This window comes from Pteronotus mesoamericanus, unplaced genomic scaffold (assembly GCF_021234165.1).
Source record: "Pteronotus mesoamericanus isolate MK-2021 breed Mesoamerican mustached bat unplaced genomic scaffold, CSHL_Meso_final scaffold_21, whole genome shotgun sequence".
Classification (NCBI taxonomy): domain Eukaryota; kingdom Metazoa; phylum Chordata; class Mammalia; order Chiroptera; family Mormoopidae; genus Pteronotus; species Pteronotus mesoamericanus.
The window spans coordinates 12,501,975-12,519,473 of NW_026555310.1; the positions used below are offsets into that span (position 1 = coordinate 12,501,975).

At 38.2% G+C, this 17,499-nt stretch overlaps 1 protein-coding gene across 1 annotated transcript in view; it reads left to right on the forward strand.

The window, feature by feature from the left end:
• SLC2A13 (solute carrier family 2 member 13) overlaps positions 1–17,499 on the forward strand; it is a 273,437-nt gene that overhangs the window by 183,889 nt on the left and 72,049 nt on the right. The window contains exon 5 of the mRNA XM_054591245.1: positions 14,777–14,940. Within this exon, the coding sequence (XP_054447220.1) occupies positions 14,777–14,940 (164 nt within the window). The remainder of the gene's footprint in view (positions 1–14,776; positions 14,941–17,499) is intronic.

The window sequence follows — 17,499 nt, forward strand, 5'->3', positions numbered from 1 at the left end:
CTATTCTAATGAAAATTAATTGGACTTAAATTTTTAAAAAATTTACTTCCTCAGTAGCACTGGCCACATTTCTCTGTGCTCAAGAACTCCATGTGGCTGGTGGTTCCCATGCTGCACTGAGCAGATCTATTTCCACCATCACACACAAAGTTCTGTTGGAAAGCACTGCCTAACTCCTGAATTAAAGGCCGTGGTCCTTCACCAGTTCCCTGTGAAGACATTAAAGCATCTTCATCCTACTAGGTAGAGCAGTGGAATTGCTACATTGCTTCCTATATACTTGTGGTTGACCGTTTGGAATTGTGGTAACAGGGGCAGTGCGACTGTGAAACTGGGAGCTCCGTTTGGGCTCGTCTTCCAGGCAGGCCGTGGAGGCTGGCAGCAGCGCAGCCCTGTGCTTGCGAGCGCTGACCTCCGCGCTCTGTTCTGCTGTGCGCTCGTGATACAGATACCAGCTGTCACCATCTTCTTTTTTCAGTGGATGGAAAGATTGACTTTCAGAAAGATTGGCCAAAAGGCCTACTGTGTCTCTTAATCCAGAGGTCTCTTTGTTCACAGGGGTAATCATAAATAACTATCAATTAATTACTTGCTATCAGAAAAATTAGCTTTGAACTAAGGATTAGAACTTGTCTATTCTTCAGCGTTTTATTTTCTTTTACCACACCCCCATCATTGTGTTTAAAATTGGAAAAGTGAAAACAAACCATTCAGTTTCTCTTCCACCATCCAGCAAGTTGAAATTCCAGTAAATGAAAAAAAAAAAAGGACATGTTTATATAACTTGATTGTAACAATCATAAAAATGCTTCGCTCACTATTGTAAAATAATTTCTCAATAAAAGTATATATAGTTGTATAGACTTTTGATTATGTGAAAACTGCAGTAAATATGAAGTGCAAGGTATTTTACTAGGATACGCTGTAAAATATATGCAGCCTTCAGTTTCTAAGAAAACTAGGGGTATGTTTTAACCCCACTGAGCATTATGTTCTTCTAGAAATTATATTTCTTTCTTTGAAAAACAACTTCTGTGGTCTGGTTGCTCCTGAGGCACATCCACGGGTGGCAGACTCACTGCTTGTTACTTAACTGGCCGCGGTCCCTTCTCCTTGTTGCAGGACTTGGGTCATGGTCGGAGTCGTCCTTCCGTGCAGGCTTAGCAGGGTCTGCGCACCAGCTGCTTCTGCAGTGGTGATTACGGCAGTTGTTAGTCTTCTCTCATCTCCATTTCTTCTTCTTTTTGTCTTCCTTTTTCCTTTCTTTTCCTTTTTGCTTCTTTTTCTCTCTTCATCTTTCTTTGTTGCATTTCCCTGCTTTATTCCCTAATCTTTACATCTGTTTTCCTCTTAACTTTTTAAGTAAAATACACCCAAGGCCAGTATTTTCCCGTTAGCCTAGCTAGCCCTATGGATTGATCTCGAACTTAAGATTGTTACTGTCTGCTTTAGTTGTTTACCTTACTTTAAAAGGTGTAATGTAGCCAGAAAAGATCAGTTTAATTTTATTTTCCCCTTTAATTATCTTAGTGTGAGGATTTTCAATCTGTCTCAAATATAGTCTGGGTTTAACCATTCCAGTACCTAAGCTAAATTAATTCAGCAGGACAAATTATTTGTATAGACACTGCTGTTTCTGTAGCTCTTGAGCAGCTGACTGGGAACCGTAACTCCGTTTGCATCCTTAACTTTCCTTTGTCAGGTAAAGCAGCACGTTCATAGATTCTGGGCATCAGGACATGGGTGTCTTTGGGAGGCCATTCCTCTGACAGCCACAATGTGGGTATTTTTCAGTTTTATAAATATTGTGAAAAAATAATGCTCTGATCAACTTTCTTTTATATTTTAGTTCTATATTTTGTAAGGTAAAAAGATAACCAACTTTTTCCTGTACATTAAATAATATTCTACATATTTCTTTATTAAACATAACTCCAGATTGTCTGTGTTCCTAATTATTCCCTGGTTTAGGATTGTAAAAGTGATACAGGCATACAATAATATTGGGGACTGGGGTTATTTTAGAGTTTGTAGAATTTCTACTTACATGTAACAATTTTCTTGCTACTTCCGTAGAGACTTACGGTTACTGTGTATAAATATAAAAATTATTGGCCATAGACAAGTTAAAAGCAAACCTGATAAAGACATGAAGAATTATATTTATTTTTCTGTTGAAATTAATGTATGGGAGTTTTGTAAAATATTGACTCATAAGAACAACAGATGAGGTTTTAGACCTTAAAGTAACATGTTGTTCACCACTAAAGCATAAGCTCTGCTTGTACTCGCTTCTAGTGTTTGAGCACTTGAAATGCATTCACACTCTAATAATTGTAACACACAGGGTAACTGGCAGGAGTACAAAACTACATTGTATTAATGTATCTTAAAACTTATCATTTAATATAAAAAAGCACAATCTTCCAGTATTTTAAATGCTGAGAGAAATATAACATCCCAAGAGAATAAAGTAATAATTCAAATATATAAGGAAAAATTTAGCAACAAATACAACATTGATAATAAACTTGAGGATTCAAGTTGGTAATTTATAAATGATAAATAAATAAGCAATTAGACAGACATAATCTGCAGAAAAATGGAATAGACCTAATAAGCTTTAAAATGAGCTGTCATCTGGTTTGTCTTTAGCAAAAGTAAGAGCAGTCCCTAGTTTATGTTTGTAAATATTTTTAAAACCCCTGTGTCACAGCTGACATTTAGGTTCTATTCAATATGTGAGAGTTTTCATTTTATTTATTGAGTCTCCATTTGTATTTTTGAAAAGTAAACACTTTGAACTATTCCAAAGGAAAATAGCTGAATATCTGTGGTTATTTGAAATCTGAATATTTTAGTTGTTTTCATTCAAATACAAGCAGATCATAGCTGTATGAATCAGTATATAAAGTTAGGTCCCATAAATTATTAGTATTATATTACAAAATTTTGATTACTTTGCAAATAGAGGAAAATACTGTATTAAAAGGATCTGTACGGTAACTAATTTTTTTGCTTTGCTACTGCAAGCATCATTAAGTATGAACAAAGGATGATCACGAAAAGCAAGTTCAGTGCCCTCTTGAAATTTTGTTCTGTCTGACAAAGGGTGATTATTTAAAAACAGTAAGTTTTGCATGCTTTTACAATTGTACTAATTCTAAGCATCTTACCAAGTTGTGTATATGTTAAGTAAACAACCTACATGAAATCCATAAGATTTGCTCCCATGGATGAAACAAGGCACAGGCCTTGGGAACTGGAGGGAGCCCACCTAGATGGCACTGCCCCTTCTCCAGAAGGACATAGATCCTCTAGGGGTTTTTGCCAAGTCAACCCAATCAGTTTGTCATTTGATGTCTGCCAGCTCAGACGCATAGCGTTTCCAAGCATTCTGTCACAGGGCTGAGAGTCGGGTGGGGGTGGGGGCTGCAAAGCAGGAGGATATGAATTTTTGAAGGGTCCCGATGTGAAGAGTAGTAAGGTTGTTCGTCACTGATCTGTTCACGCCACTCCTCTCTGGCATCTGCCTTACTCAGTCAGTAAGGACAAGGAGAAACCAAAGAGGGGCCTCACGTAGTGACAAGAATAAGGACATGTTTCTTGGCTCCAGGTTCATGCTCTTTCATCTCTGTATCAGTGGTACTGTCACTTCTCTGCCTTCCTTGCCCAGAAGAAAGAACTTCTAGAAAAATTTTTTGAAATGACTTAGTTAAACTATAACAATGACCTTCACAACAGAATAATGATTACTTTCTCATGAACTGGAATAAATAGCCCAGTCCTAAGCTGTGGTCATTAAAATAGAAGCAGCTGGAAGAAGAAGGAAATCTACCCTCTGATGCTATTAAAAAAAAAATATTTTTTTTGGCTCAATATCTAATAATTCCTTGCCCTGCCATCACTGTGATAGACAGAGAGACTCCACTTCCCCTTTTTCTCATACATTTGTAAAGATGCCCTTTTTATTCATTCCCCTTCAAGTCTGCTCTTTAAGTTTATTTTAATTGATTCTAGAGCTCTCAGCAGAGGGGAGCAGGATTGGCCGCCTCTGGGATGGGCTGGTGCTCTAAACCCCTCTTCAGGGGCCGCGCACGCCTGTCTTTGAACAGGCTGGCTGCCCTTTCCTCTGCCCGCCCCTGCAGGTCTTCGAATGCTTTTATGACTTTTATATTTTATGAATTTCATGACTAAGGACAACTTATTTAGCAGCAAAAATGCGAAACTGGACAGAAGGCTTAGTTATAGAAAATGAAAATACTTTCTATGCAGGAAAAACTGCAAAGCAGTAAATGTTGCACAAGGGGTTTATGTTTTGCCCCGTGCAGAACGTGGATAAGCTGAGTAAGAATTTCCATAACAGTCTCTTTGGGATCCCGAGTATATATGAGAGAATGTAATGTAAAACCTTTATGTTGAGTTAATTACACCCTAAAATACTTAGCATTACTTCTTACCAACTTTGCATTTTCATATGATGTTTGTAATGATTGATAAAATACAGGTGAAGCACATCTGGACACTGCTTGGCGTATAGTAAGGTTCATTAGATGTTATTTCTTCTTTTCCTCGTTTATCTGGTGGTGAGCCCTGCCATCAGTTCCAACTCTAAAATTGAGTTTCTTAGACTCTGAAAATGCCCAGTAAATGTTAGCCATTATTCTTGTTTTCCTCTGTATTTTCTTATAAAGAAGCTTTAAGATTTTCATTGTAATGAGCAGGAATTCTACATGCATAAAGGAAAGTGGAGAATTAAGACAGGACATCAGTTCAAACACAAAAATATTTAACTCTATTTTCCTAATTCTTCTGGATTTTCAGAATTAGCTAGATGCTTTCAGCACTTCTTTGTAGTATCCGAGAATTGAAATGTTTTTCATGCACGAATCCCTCAATAAATATACGATGACTCATTGATAACTGCTTTTCTTCTTTGGGTCACACTTTATGTATATATAGAGGCACATTTTTTTCTGTCATTTGTGAAAAGTCCTGCAGTTCTGCTAATAATTGAACAAGCATGTCCTGTGGCCACATGCATGTACTTGAAATGAGTCACGTGCAGTTTTCAGGCTCTATTTGAATATCAAAGGCCATGGTGCTGTCAAGGGGCTAGCAGCCAGTGAGCAGCCTGTTTACTGGTTAATAATGCATTGGTGCCCCAGGCCTCTCTTTGCAGTCTTTTTTTTTTGCCCAGGGCTGTTACAGCTTCACTAGTTCCTCTGCTGTTAAAAAAAAAAAAATTATATATATATATCAGTCATCTTTTTCCTCTGATATTTGGAAAAGGAAAAATAAGATTTGTCCGTATTAATTCAAAAGTCCTTATTCATGTCATCCCTTCTTTACTCTAGAAAAAGTTCAAGGGCTTAATTAGGGAGGCAGTAAGGTACAATAAACTTTAAAATTTAGACAAAAAACTTGATGTCACCAACTAGGTCACAAAGCCTGTCTCTTTTCAAAGTGGCCTTGGAACCCCCTCAAAGCAGAATCCAGGGCGGGTGGGTGTGTAGGGGTGAGCAAGGAGGATGGACAGGCAGGAACCTTGCATTTGGTACAAGCCCCAGGTGATTCTCACTTACACTGAAGGTTCAGAAGCACGTTGTTCTAAACGTTTTAGCAGCCAGTACAGAAAGGGAGAGATGTTTTGTTACATGAATCACAATGTCCATAAGATAGAAACAGTCAGTTGCCCCAGAGAAGCCAAAGAATTCCTCCTTACCAGATTGAATTTCTCTCTGGGTGCTTTGGTGCTAATACAAGATCCATTAATATTAATCTATCTTTTCAGAGCAAGTTTATTGTAACAGCCTAAACTCATTGGTTTTGAGATCCGTAACAGCTAAGTCATGCTGTACAATTCCTTCATCCACAGTATAGCAGGAGAAAGAGAGGGAAAAAAGAATTATTTCTGTACTTACATGTTAGATGATGAAATAAAATATATTACTTTGGTTCCTTGTTCACAGTATTGTATTCTGCTTCCCCTACCTGCTCTTATTCTACAAACCCACACTTCTCATTAAGAGATGAAACCATCATTTGAAGAGTTGAAGGCTGAGCATACTAGGGAATTTCAAACGTGGTCAGTCTGTGTGTTGTTCTGTCTTTGGGAACTGAGTGGTGCTGTCAAGCTTTTATAATATCATGTCCCTCCAGTGTGCCCTCTTCCCCTCAATTCTTTGTCCTCATGAACACCAGTGGATGGAGCTCCTTTGCCATTTATCATGGATCCCCTGCATCAAAGGCACAACGTAGATATAGTTATATTCAGATCATTCTCATCTCCTATGAAACCAAAATCAGGAAATTCCTCCCTGGCTCTACCGTCCACCTCTGATACTACAGTTGTCCTAATTGGTGAACCAAATAGGTATTTGTCGTCCTGACTAAAACTTAGAGTCTCTGAAGTTCTTTTCAGTTCTCCCTGTGTATGATCCATGAGCTGGTTTTAAATGCTCTCCCAGGCTAAACCCATGATAACTAGGATCCTAAATTCCTGGCCTCTTTGTAGTTTCGCAACCCCAGAATATGAGTAGTAGTAATACTGCTAATTGGAACACTAATAATTTGAACTGTTAGGTGGCGTTAACCACTGCCTTTATGTTCAGCAGCGCCTTATTCTAACTTCTGTCCTTGCATTTGGCCCGGTGGGGTGTCGCTCATTGTGCAGCAGCCTCCCCCAGCGGAGTGTAAGCCCCAGCCCTCACAGACGGTCCCAGACATTACTTGTCTTTTTACCTCCCACTGTTTCTGAAACATTGTAAGCCCTGAATAAGTGTATATCAATTGCATTCAGCCATGATGTACTTATTTTCCATTAGAATATCTATTACTATTATGTCTAAATATTTGCTGAATTGAATAGATAAGCTAGGAATGTATCTCAGTCTTATTTGTAGTGTTTTGGCCACTAAAAGGTATATGACATGGATTATTTCATTTAGGAAAATACTGAAAATACTGAGGGCAAAGAAAAATATAAGTGTCTTTCTCTGAAGACAAATATATCCCTTACGATTATTGTCTTGTTTGTTGTACTTAAAATAAAAAATGGATTTAGTTCACAGATTTGGAGGCTTATGGTGCCTGAATACAACATATGACATGTTATAATCTACAAGATTTTAATATTTTAACCAATAACATCTGGCTATTAAAAAAAATTAAGAACAGTAAAGAAGAAAAGGCACCTAAATTCCACAACCCAGATAGAATGCACCTTAACATTTTGTTGTATTGTATTTGTTGTATTTTTTGTGGTTAATTTTGCGGTTAATACTTGAGGTTCTACCCTCTACATAGTTATTCCTTTGCTTTTTTCACTTTATTCTGTATGCTCTTGATCTCTTTTTTCAGTCTGCGATTCTACAGAGACTCAGAGTTATAAATAATGTGCATAAAACTACATATCTTTGCATACTCAGTTTTATGTGACTGTGTTCCAAAAATACTGCTTTTATATAGAATTAAAGATCTTGCAAACTTGCTTACAAACAAACCGTTGAGGCCATTGCAACTTAAAATAAAGCACTATTTTATTCCGTTATAATAGTGCTGAGAGCAGTGGTTTTCCTAAAGTAAATGCCACAATCTGCCCTTCTTCCTCGTGCTCTGGCTCTTAAACCTCTGGGGAGGAATTTTAACTAGACTAGCACCTTTTTTCATCTTGATTGCTTTAATGGGGCATTAGGCGGAATGACTTAGAACTAGAGGGACAATAAATGATGGAAAGACAGACTAGTTTGTATCACTGTTTGAGTGAAAAAGCTCACAAGTTCTATCCAGTCATTTTTTTAATGCCCTCTTCAGTGGTCCTGAGGGTACCTGGGAAGTCAGCGTGGCCCGTGGGGGAGCCTCGCCGAACCAGGGAAGCGTGAGCGTTGAAAGTGAACCATTCAAAACACAGCCCCCTACCCGTCCCTCTCACCCAACTCCAGGGACTTTTTTTTCCACTTTAAACCTGAATTGTTTGAATACATTTTTTAAAAAAATTAACTACTATAATTATTGAAGAGGTTAAAATTTAGCCATAGATTCACTAAAAATCACTGAATTATACCCTTTAAAAAGGTAAGTTTTATTGTATCCAAATTGTATCTTAATATAAATTTAAAATAAGGCAAAAAAAAAAAGAGATGGAATGCCATTCCATTCACTCATTTATTCATTCATTTAAATAAGCTTTACTAAGTGTATAAAAATATAGGCAGAAGCCTGCTTTGGTGTTGCAAAGATGAATCACATATGGACTGTTTTTTTGGGAATTTATAGTCTAGTAGAGGAAATACGATGTGTATCAAAGTAACTAATGTCAGAGGGAAAATGGTGTGTATTGTAAGAGAGGTACAGATAAGTTGCTGAGAAAAAGCAGAATGATTAATAAATTCCAGCAGCAAACATTGAAGAAGGAATTGAGAAGAAAAATACTTGAGTGCTCATTGATTTTTTTTTTCCCATGAATTAGTATAGAATTGATCAGGGAGGTTGGTGGATTTGGTGGTAGGGGGATGAGGGAGCAAGCACCCTGCTGATTGCCTACACTTTCTTAGTGAATATTAGGCAAATTTCTCCTTAGGCTGAAGAGATTGGGACAGCAGAAAGGAAGGAAACGCTATGAAATTACTTACCTTTGGAGAGTTGCAGAGTGTGCATCTTAGAAAATTTCAGGTGAGGTCAATTTGTGTGTTTTTGTTTAGAGCCTTTTAGGTACTAATGCAAATGCACAGTGGAAAAATAACTGGATATAAGCAAGCAGTGTTGGAGTCTATGAGATGAATCTAACAAAGGGGAAACAGGCCAAGGAATATGAGAATGGTGAAAGGAATTATAGTGGTTTGGAGAAGTAAATTTTTGGAGCAGTGTCTGCATCACGTGAAATCTTGTTACAAATGCAAATTCTGGGACCTAGAATCAGAGACTCAGGGTGGAGCTCAGCATTCCTCTCCTCCCCCCCGCTCCCTCCTCCACCCCTCCCCCTCCTCCTCTCTCCCCCCTTTTTTAAATCCTCACCCAAGAATGTTTGTTGATTTGAGAAAGAGAGAGAGAGAAAGAAACATCAGTGTGTTGCCTCTTGTACTCAAGCCAACTCATGATTGAACCTGCAACATAGGGATGTGCTATGACTGAGAATCAAACCTGCAACCTTTTGGTGTGTAGGAGAAACTCCAACCAGCTGAGCAACTCGACCAGGGCAGCATTCTGTGTTTTGACAGGCCCTCCAGACAATTTTGTAACACACCAATACCTGAGAACCACTGGTTTGTACTACTTAAGGCAGAAGTACAGCTATGGGAAAGGGGAAGAAATAGGTGATGATGGGTAACTAAAAAGAAGTATAGTATAAGTATGGCTTAACGTCTCCATGAGAGTGAAGAATTGTGTGAGTGGAGGAATTCAAGTAAGTGAGCTGAGAGGGTAGGCACTGCTGGTTAGAGACTAGGACGCTTGAAGGATTTTTAGAAGTGGAGCAGCTGAAAGACTTACATGTTGTCTGGATGGTGTTTGTTGATGCAGCTCTTATCAAGAGTCATGATACAGGCATAGGAGTGGAGAATAAAATTGTGAGGCAGGGACTGAACTCGCCACTGAATGAAGAGTGACTGGACAGGCCAACAGCTAAAGAAGGAGGGTTAGAGGATGGTCTAGTGTAGCTCATTTTCTTCCATCATCATCCTCTCCTCCTCCCTCAGTATGTAGGATGTATGAGAAGAACAGCCTGCGCTCTAGATCCAAGCTGCAAGACGGCGGTGCCCTCATGTCAGACTTAGTGCACTGGGCACAGTGAAAGAGTGTAGCAGGGGTGGATGAGGGGAAGATCGAGTCGAATTAATGAATCTACAGGGTAGTGTCGAAGTAGATGACCAGTTGGAAGTGGGTGACCTGAAAGTCTTGGACTCCCGCTTGTTACTGTTGGAAGCAGGGATGTGAGCCCCAGTGAGGCGTGGCAAAAGCCCTCTCGGCTGACATGATTAGGACTGGCACACTTTCAGCGTTTTATTTTTACTTGTATAATAATTCATCATATTCACTGCTCGAACTTAAAAAGTTGTTTTTCTTGAGTAAACCACACTCAGTATTGTCACCTACAAATTCCAGGTTTAGTTTCTCTCAGATAGAACAAGAATTGAAAGATACTTGAGAAGAAACCAAAGGGCAGACTCTTCCTAGACTTTTACATTTTATCCCTTTTATTTTTTGATTGTTACTCACATAATTTTTAAAAATTTACTTTTATTTGATCTTCTCAAAATGTACAGTTTTGTTTTTAATATAACTCTCTTTTAGCCCCTTGCTTTATTGATGTATGCATTATTTGATTAAGTTATATAATTACAATGACAGGCGTAAACAGGCTGGGGAACACACACACCTGATCTGATACACATACTGTTCAACAAGTGGGAAGTGGCTACATGAAGTCCCAAATGTCAAATATGCTGTGGGTCTGTGTTTTATAGAAAAAATTACTAGGTTAACCTGGCAAATTGGTGAGTTGGAGTTGTTATTTAGAGAACTTCTATCATCGTCCTTAGTGATTCATGGAGGAAGGTCAATGGTCCTATTAAGCTGGGTGAGACATGCAGTTGCTCCTGAAGTTTCCAAAGGTGTGAAGCCTCAGTTGCTCTCTGAGATGAAGGACAGGTCATGCTGGGAACCCTGAGGGTCTGAAGAAATCCCTGACGTTTTTCTCTGCTTTTTCCAAAAGATTTATAGAAGAATTTAACTTAAGAAAGTTGTCTTGTAATATATTAAATGTGATTGATAATTAGCTTTCTGAGGATTACTGTGATTTTTGGGTCATTGTTTGATTTGAGAGTAATATGATACAATTACTCCACAACACATATGATATACATGAAATCCTAATTTCTGACTTTTCTAACTTTTATTTTTGGCGTATGGCTTGCATCTGATACACAAAAAGGATTTCTCAATGTACAAAATACATAAAATAGATATGAAAATTTGAATCGTGTTTTAAGCCATTTTTAGACCTTTGTATTTGAGTGAAACATTTTTCTCTTAAAACTATTGAGATGGTTTCCACACTTATCCATGTTTTTGACCCTATATAAACACCACCCCAATAGGAAAATACAATGTTTTCAGGTAAAAGAACATCTTTTATTAGAATTACTTTTTAAATACGTAGTCAGTGTACTTCGGCTTATGATACAAATAAATGTATTTATAATATCAGGAATTAAAAGAGCCGAACAACATAACTTAGATAATGGGGGTCTTTCAGGGCTTGTCATCAGATATGCTGTGTGGCTGCCGGTCCTCTCACTTTATTTGGCCTTCACCCAAGTGTGGACACGACCCACAATATTATTAAGACGGGATTCGTAGATGAGTGTAGCATTTGGAAGCTGTCTATAACACAGCTAGGATATCGCCTTTATGCCACATAAATTAAAGGAGTTATGACTGAATTTCATCAATTAATTTGTCTTATTCAGAGTGGCTGTCAGTGTCAGGAGTAGTATATTCCACATCTCTTTTATTCTTAAAATTAAAGTCTTCATAGTTTCATGCCAGAATTTTATTATGAACTGAAAAGTTTTGTCAGACAGATAAAATTATCATTTACTATTTTGCTTTGGCTGCCAGCAGCTTTAGAGCTAGCTTGTAGTGATTATGCAACTAAAGTTTTCATATAATTAGCTTCATCTTTTAGCTCCCTTACTCTCTCTTACCAATCTTTAATTTTTGTTTTAGTGATTCTGTGTTTTTTATTATAAATATTCTTTATTCCCTTTTGAAAGTTGGTGGCAACAAACAATTATTGAGTGCCTAATTCTTGCTGTTAATTTAACTTTGTTACACTGGCAATAATGAAAAAGAGAGGCTCCAGCTTCAAGTAGCTGGGGAAAAAACCCACCTTTTCAGGAATTTGTAAGAAATGCATTGGAATGAAAAATATGTATTTTGCCAGGCATTTAAAGTACTCATGATTATTCTTTTATTACTAGTTAAAAGTCATCTCTAGGATGGCTTGCCATTACCCAAGCCTATGTTTCCTAGAGCTTTTTTGTTTTATTCAGATTTAAAATTCAGGCTGGAAGCTGGGTCTCACATAACCTCTGAGATAGCAATGCGCGTAGAGGCCGGCCTTTTCTGTTCTTAGAGGTCTACAGAGACTTAGGAAGCCGGGGCTGCTGTGAGAACACACTGCCCTCAGGCCTTCCAGCTTCACTCTGGGGAAGAAGCGATGGTATGCGTGAGATGAGCAAAGGTTGTGCAGGGAAATCTTTGAAGAAGATGATAATTTTGTCTGATAGGTATTATAAAATGATTATGAAAAGAGGCTTTGAGTTTAAAAAGAAAAGAAATCCTTCTTCTGTTGTTCATATTGTTCTTCTACAAAAAAGACTCTTTCATGTTTTGTGTAGCTTTGAATGAATACCCAGTCCCTTGAAAATTCAAACTACTACATAAAGGTATAGAAGCTTATACATATGGTGGTAGCCAATTTCATAAATGCTTGGCCGATAGCATCAATTATGAAAACATTGGAATTCACACATTTTAAAGTGTAAATTAAATACATCTTTTCCCTACTCCATTATCTAACATTTAAAAACAAAGTTTGTCAATTTTTATGACCTAGATATGTCATTCCCTGCCCATATGAAAGAATATAATTATTGCCTGAATTTTTGTAGAATTGATTGCCCTTTAAGTGAATGTCCTTGCCTTCATTCCTCACCTTCTAACTCTTCTAACTACTGGTCCTTTGCTTAATAGCACCTTCATGTGATAGGCAAGATAATTTCTCCATCCTAAAATATGCATGCCTTAACCTCCACAACCTGTGATACGTTATATTACATGGCAATGGGAAATTAAGGTTGCAGATTGCAGTAAATCTGCTGATCAATTTACCTTAAAATAAAGAGATCTTGCTGGCTACCTGGGTTAGTGCAGTGTGATCCCAAAGGTCCTTAAACATAGAAGGATGCAGAAGAGGACAACAGAGTGAAGTGACATGAGAGGAACTTAAGCCACCTTTGCCAGTTTTGACGATTGAGGAAGGGGGCCCCACAGGCAGGAGACTTCCTATACCCAGAAAAGGCAAGGAAACCTGTATCCCGGAAGAGAACACCCTGCTGACACCTTTGATTTTTGACTTCCAAAGAAACCCGTATCAGATTCTGACCAATAAAAAGAACTGTTAGGTAATAAATTTGTGTTAATTTAAGCCACTAAACTTGTGGTTAATTGGCTATGGCAGCAATAAAAAACTAACACATTTATCCATGCTGAAGAAGAGATGAAGATGAATCTCACGGCACCCCATCCAGGAAAAGACTTAGTGGGGGTGGGAGTTGCAGCTCTTGTTGACAGGGAGATTCAGCCCCTGCTTTTCACTGTTTCCCGTTAATACAGAAAATCTACAGGTGCCTGTTACCAGTGTAATGACCTTACAGTAAACGCTTCAAAACGGTCTATCTTTGCTTCAGTCTGCCCATGGGGGTATCATTAGGGTGATCTTTTGATAGGACAGACTTAATTGTGTTATTTCTCTTTAAATTCCATTTTGTGATTTCCATTGATTACAGATAAAAGCCTCAAACATGTGGCATGACAGTCAGTGCCCTTCTACAACTGAAGCCCCTGCTGCCGCCTTATGGCACACTCTTCCTCTGTCCTTGCGCCTTCTGTTCCTCCCAGGATCCATCCTCACGTTCTGTGAGGCTAGCATCGTAGTTTGCACTTTTCTCCTTCATACATGGCATTTCCTTCACCACCAGTGAGTGCCCTGCCAGATCATCATACCTGCTGGCAAACACCTGTGAATTCTTCCAAGACTCAACTCAAGCATTAATTCCCCGGAAAACCAAGGAACCTTTCATACCAAATAAAATTGTTTGGTCTGTCCTTTAGGCCACATTGTGAGTTGAACACCTTGCAATATTAAACTTTTTCTATTTTATTTTCTAATACTAAACTGCAGACTTCTTGAGGGCAACCGCAGGGTCTCATAACGTATCTGTGGGATCTTAGTATCTCACACAGCTTTCACAGAAGGTACTCAATAAATAAATGGTAAATGAATGAACGATCAGGTTATATAACCTGGCCAACACACCACAGAGATGCCATTAGAGTGCAGGTGTCTTGATCCCTAGGCCAGCCTGTAGTAATACTCTGCCTCTAAAACTTAAAAATTTTTGTCTTAAATAACTAGGGAACATTTTACATTTTAAATAAAATTCTGACACCAACTTTTTTGTTTAATATCACTTATCTTTCTATCCTTTAACACTTGCAATTTTGTGATTTTTTTTTGTTTTGAAAATGAAAAAAACATTAAAATAATCTCTCTGTTGTATTTATGGCTCTGTTTGGAAGAATTATTTGGTTCAGTGTCTCTATTCTGAGTGTCCTTGGTTCAGTGAGTCTCTGTTGCCTTAAGTATGTAGTTGCAGTGTATACTGACCCCTCATTGATGGACTTGGAGATAATCCTCGGTAGTTTTAGTGAAACTGCCAGCTTTCCCGTTTGTAGTCATGGGCTACAGTTCACCTTGGAAGCCTTCCGTCCTCTATCCGCTTGCTCGAGTGTCATTTCTTACTATATAAAATGCAAAATAAATTTATCTCAACACAGTCTACAGTGATCCTTTAAACGGTTTCCATGTTAATTTCATATTACTGTAACTAGTCATTGGTTTTTTTATTTTTTAGGTCAGCTGATTTTTTTTTATATGAATAACTTTTGTTGAGGAACCATCAGCAACGAGTGTTTTGTTCTTGCCTCGCAGGTACTACAGTGCAACCATTCTGCAGATGTCTGGTGTGGAAGACGATAGACTCGCAATATGGCTGGCTTCCGTTACGGCCTTCACCAATTTCATTTTCACTCTCATAGGCGTCTGGCTTGTGGAGAAAGTGGGCCGCAGAAAGCTTACGTTCGGTAGTTTAGCAGGTAGGTGCCTGGATGAGGATTCAATTATAGAATTTTCTTCAATTCTATAAAAATTCTATTGAAAAAAGAATTTTTTTCAATTATAGAATGATGACACGTTAACCTTCCAACATACGATACCAGTACCACTTTCTGATACTGTGTTTTTAGCCAAACAATAGAGTTCCTCTAGACAAGTTTTTTTTTTTAAAAGAGAACTTAGTGAATGTTATGTAACTAGAAACCTGAATGTGAGTAATAACCAGAACTGTCAGAATAATTTAAATTTATTGAAGGTACCATTTTGCAATTATTTTGGTTCTGCTCAAAGGTACAAAAGTAACAAGAGTAATTGCTTTTTGCTTTTCCTGGGTTGAAAAACTTGGTATCCATAAACTCACTTTTATGTTTTATTTTTGAGTTTGGAATAATATGGAAGTAAACTGGGGACATTTTACTTCAAAGCTCTCTCAACAGTGGAATATCAGAACCATATAATTTCTTCACAAAGCAAGAACAGACTCTCTTTGTGTTTGAACCAGGCAAAATTCTATGGTACATTCTGGTGTCTTAAGTCTGTTTTCTGTGATAGCTAAATAAGACAAAGCCTTTCTCACTTTCAAGTATCTTTTGTCTTTAAATTCTGCCCATTTCCTTTATTATTTCTCTGTACCGGGCTGTTTCACTTGACAAAATGAGACCCATCTTTACCATTGTCCTCACATGATTATATAATACAATTTTTTAACCTTTTCATATATACAAGCTTATTCCTACCTATCAATTAGCTATTTTCTAATAGTTCCTTTATAAGTTTATTTAGAATAATAATACATTTTTCCATTAAAATGTAGAGTTTCCAGGCTAGCATTAACTAAATTTTATTTTAACCAAATATACCTAAAGCAGTAATCTAATAGAATTTCTTGAGGTACCTGTTCCAGATTTGATGAGAAAATACACTCTGAGTTTCATGCTCAGTTATTAAGAACCCATACTCTGTCCTAACCCTCACTCCGGGGGAAGGAGTGGGATTCATCCATCCTCTGTTCTGGCCTGAGCAGTGGAAGCCCCTGAGCCTAGTAATGGAGGCTGAACTGTAGTATCAGCACTGAGGGGAAGGAGAGGGGACGGGTGAGGAAGAGACAAAGGAATCAGGACAGCCGTGGTACACAGGGAAGTGGGGGAGGGAAAGTGAGCAAGGTGAGGGTTTAAAAGCCACACATTTGCAAACCTGTTCAAGAAACCAGAAGTGTGTATAGCCTTGGGAAAACATCTAAAGGGAGATCTAATAGATATGTTATTCTAGCAGATGGTAGATGTTACGAGGACAAAGTGAGGGTTTAAAAACCACACATTTATAAACCTACCGAAGAAACCCGAAGTGTTCAGCCTAGGGAAAAAAAGTCTAAAGGGAGATCTAATAGACATCTTACTCTAGCAGATGGTAGATGCTATGAGGACATAGATTTTTACTTAATATAAGAAAAATATTCCTAATAATCAGTTATCCAACAATGAATTTGGTTGCTTCCTTAGGATAGTAAACTCTTAAAAAAAGGGGGGATAGATGACCATCAGGTAGTGATGTGCTAAAAATAAATCTGTACAGCTGGTTGGAAATTGGATTTGCCCACCACTGAGGTCCAGGTCAACTCTAAGAGATAACAGCCACTTTAAAAGTTTTTAAATGGATACCCTTCCTTTTTGACAGAGCTTTAATATATTGCTACCTGAAGAGGTCTGTATTTTGTAATGGATTTCAGTTTTCTTAAATTTGGGATTTGGCGCTTGCAGTCTGAGAAAACTGCTGATTTTGATTTCTGGAGAAAACACTTTTTTGTAGCAGCCTCTGTTCCTTCATTTGTTGTATTCCAGTGAGACACTTTCCAACAGTTCTGCAGGATTTTGAGGTGCTATAGAGCCAGACTGTTTGGGTTTGAGTTGTGTGGCTTTGAGCAAGTTTCCATTTTCTCATTTGTAAACAGGGATTAACTGTAGTCTCTACTTCGGTTAGGATTGTAATGAGGACTAAACACATCCGTACATGTATAGCATTTAAAACACCGTCCGACACAGAGAGGAAAGTGCCCAAAGCATTTCAGCTATGCCAGCGTTATTACTACTGCCCAAGAGTGATTCTTTGTTCTTTTCCCATAATGTAAAATCAGTTTGCATCAGCAGAATGCAGGAACTTGCCTGAACTCTTCCAGCTGATATCATGTTTCCCCACTCAGCACAGGCCCTCTGCCCCAAGGACTTCCAGAGCCCCGTGTGACTGTTAAGAGGAAGCATTAAGACAGTAATGGGGGGAAGACTGAGAGATTTCGGGACTGCTGCTTATGAACGTCTTGTCGTGTTTTTCTTTCCTGCCATGTTATCTTTCCAACCCAAACCACCCATACCCCAGCGCCATTCACTCATGTGACACAGTGATGCCTCCAGCCTGAAAAGGCTCTTCCACTAGGTAGGCCCCTGATTTCCTCGTGATGTGGACGATTAAAGTAATTATGTAGATATTACAGTGGTTTAGCAGGTAGAAGGCCTGGGTTTTTGTCACAGGTCTCCCCTTTATCTGTA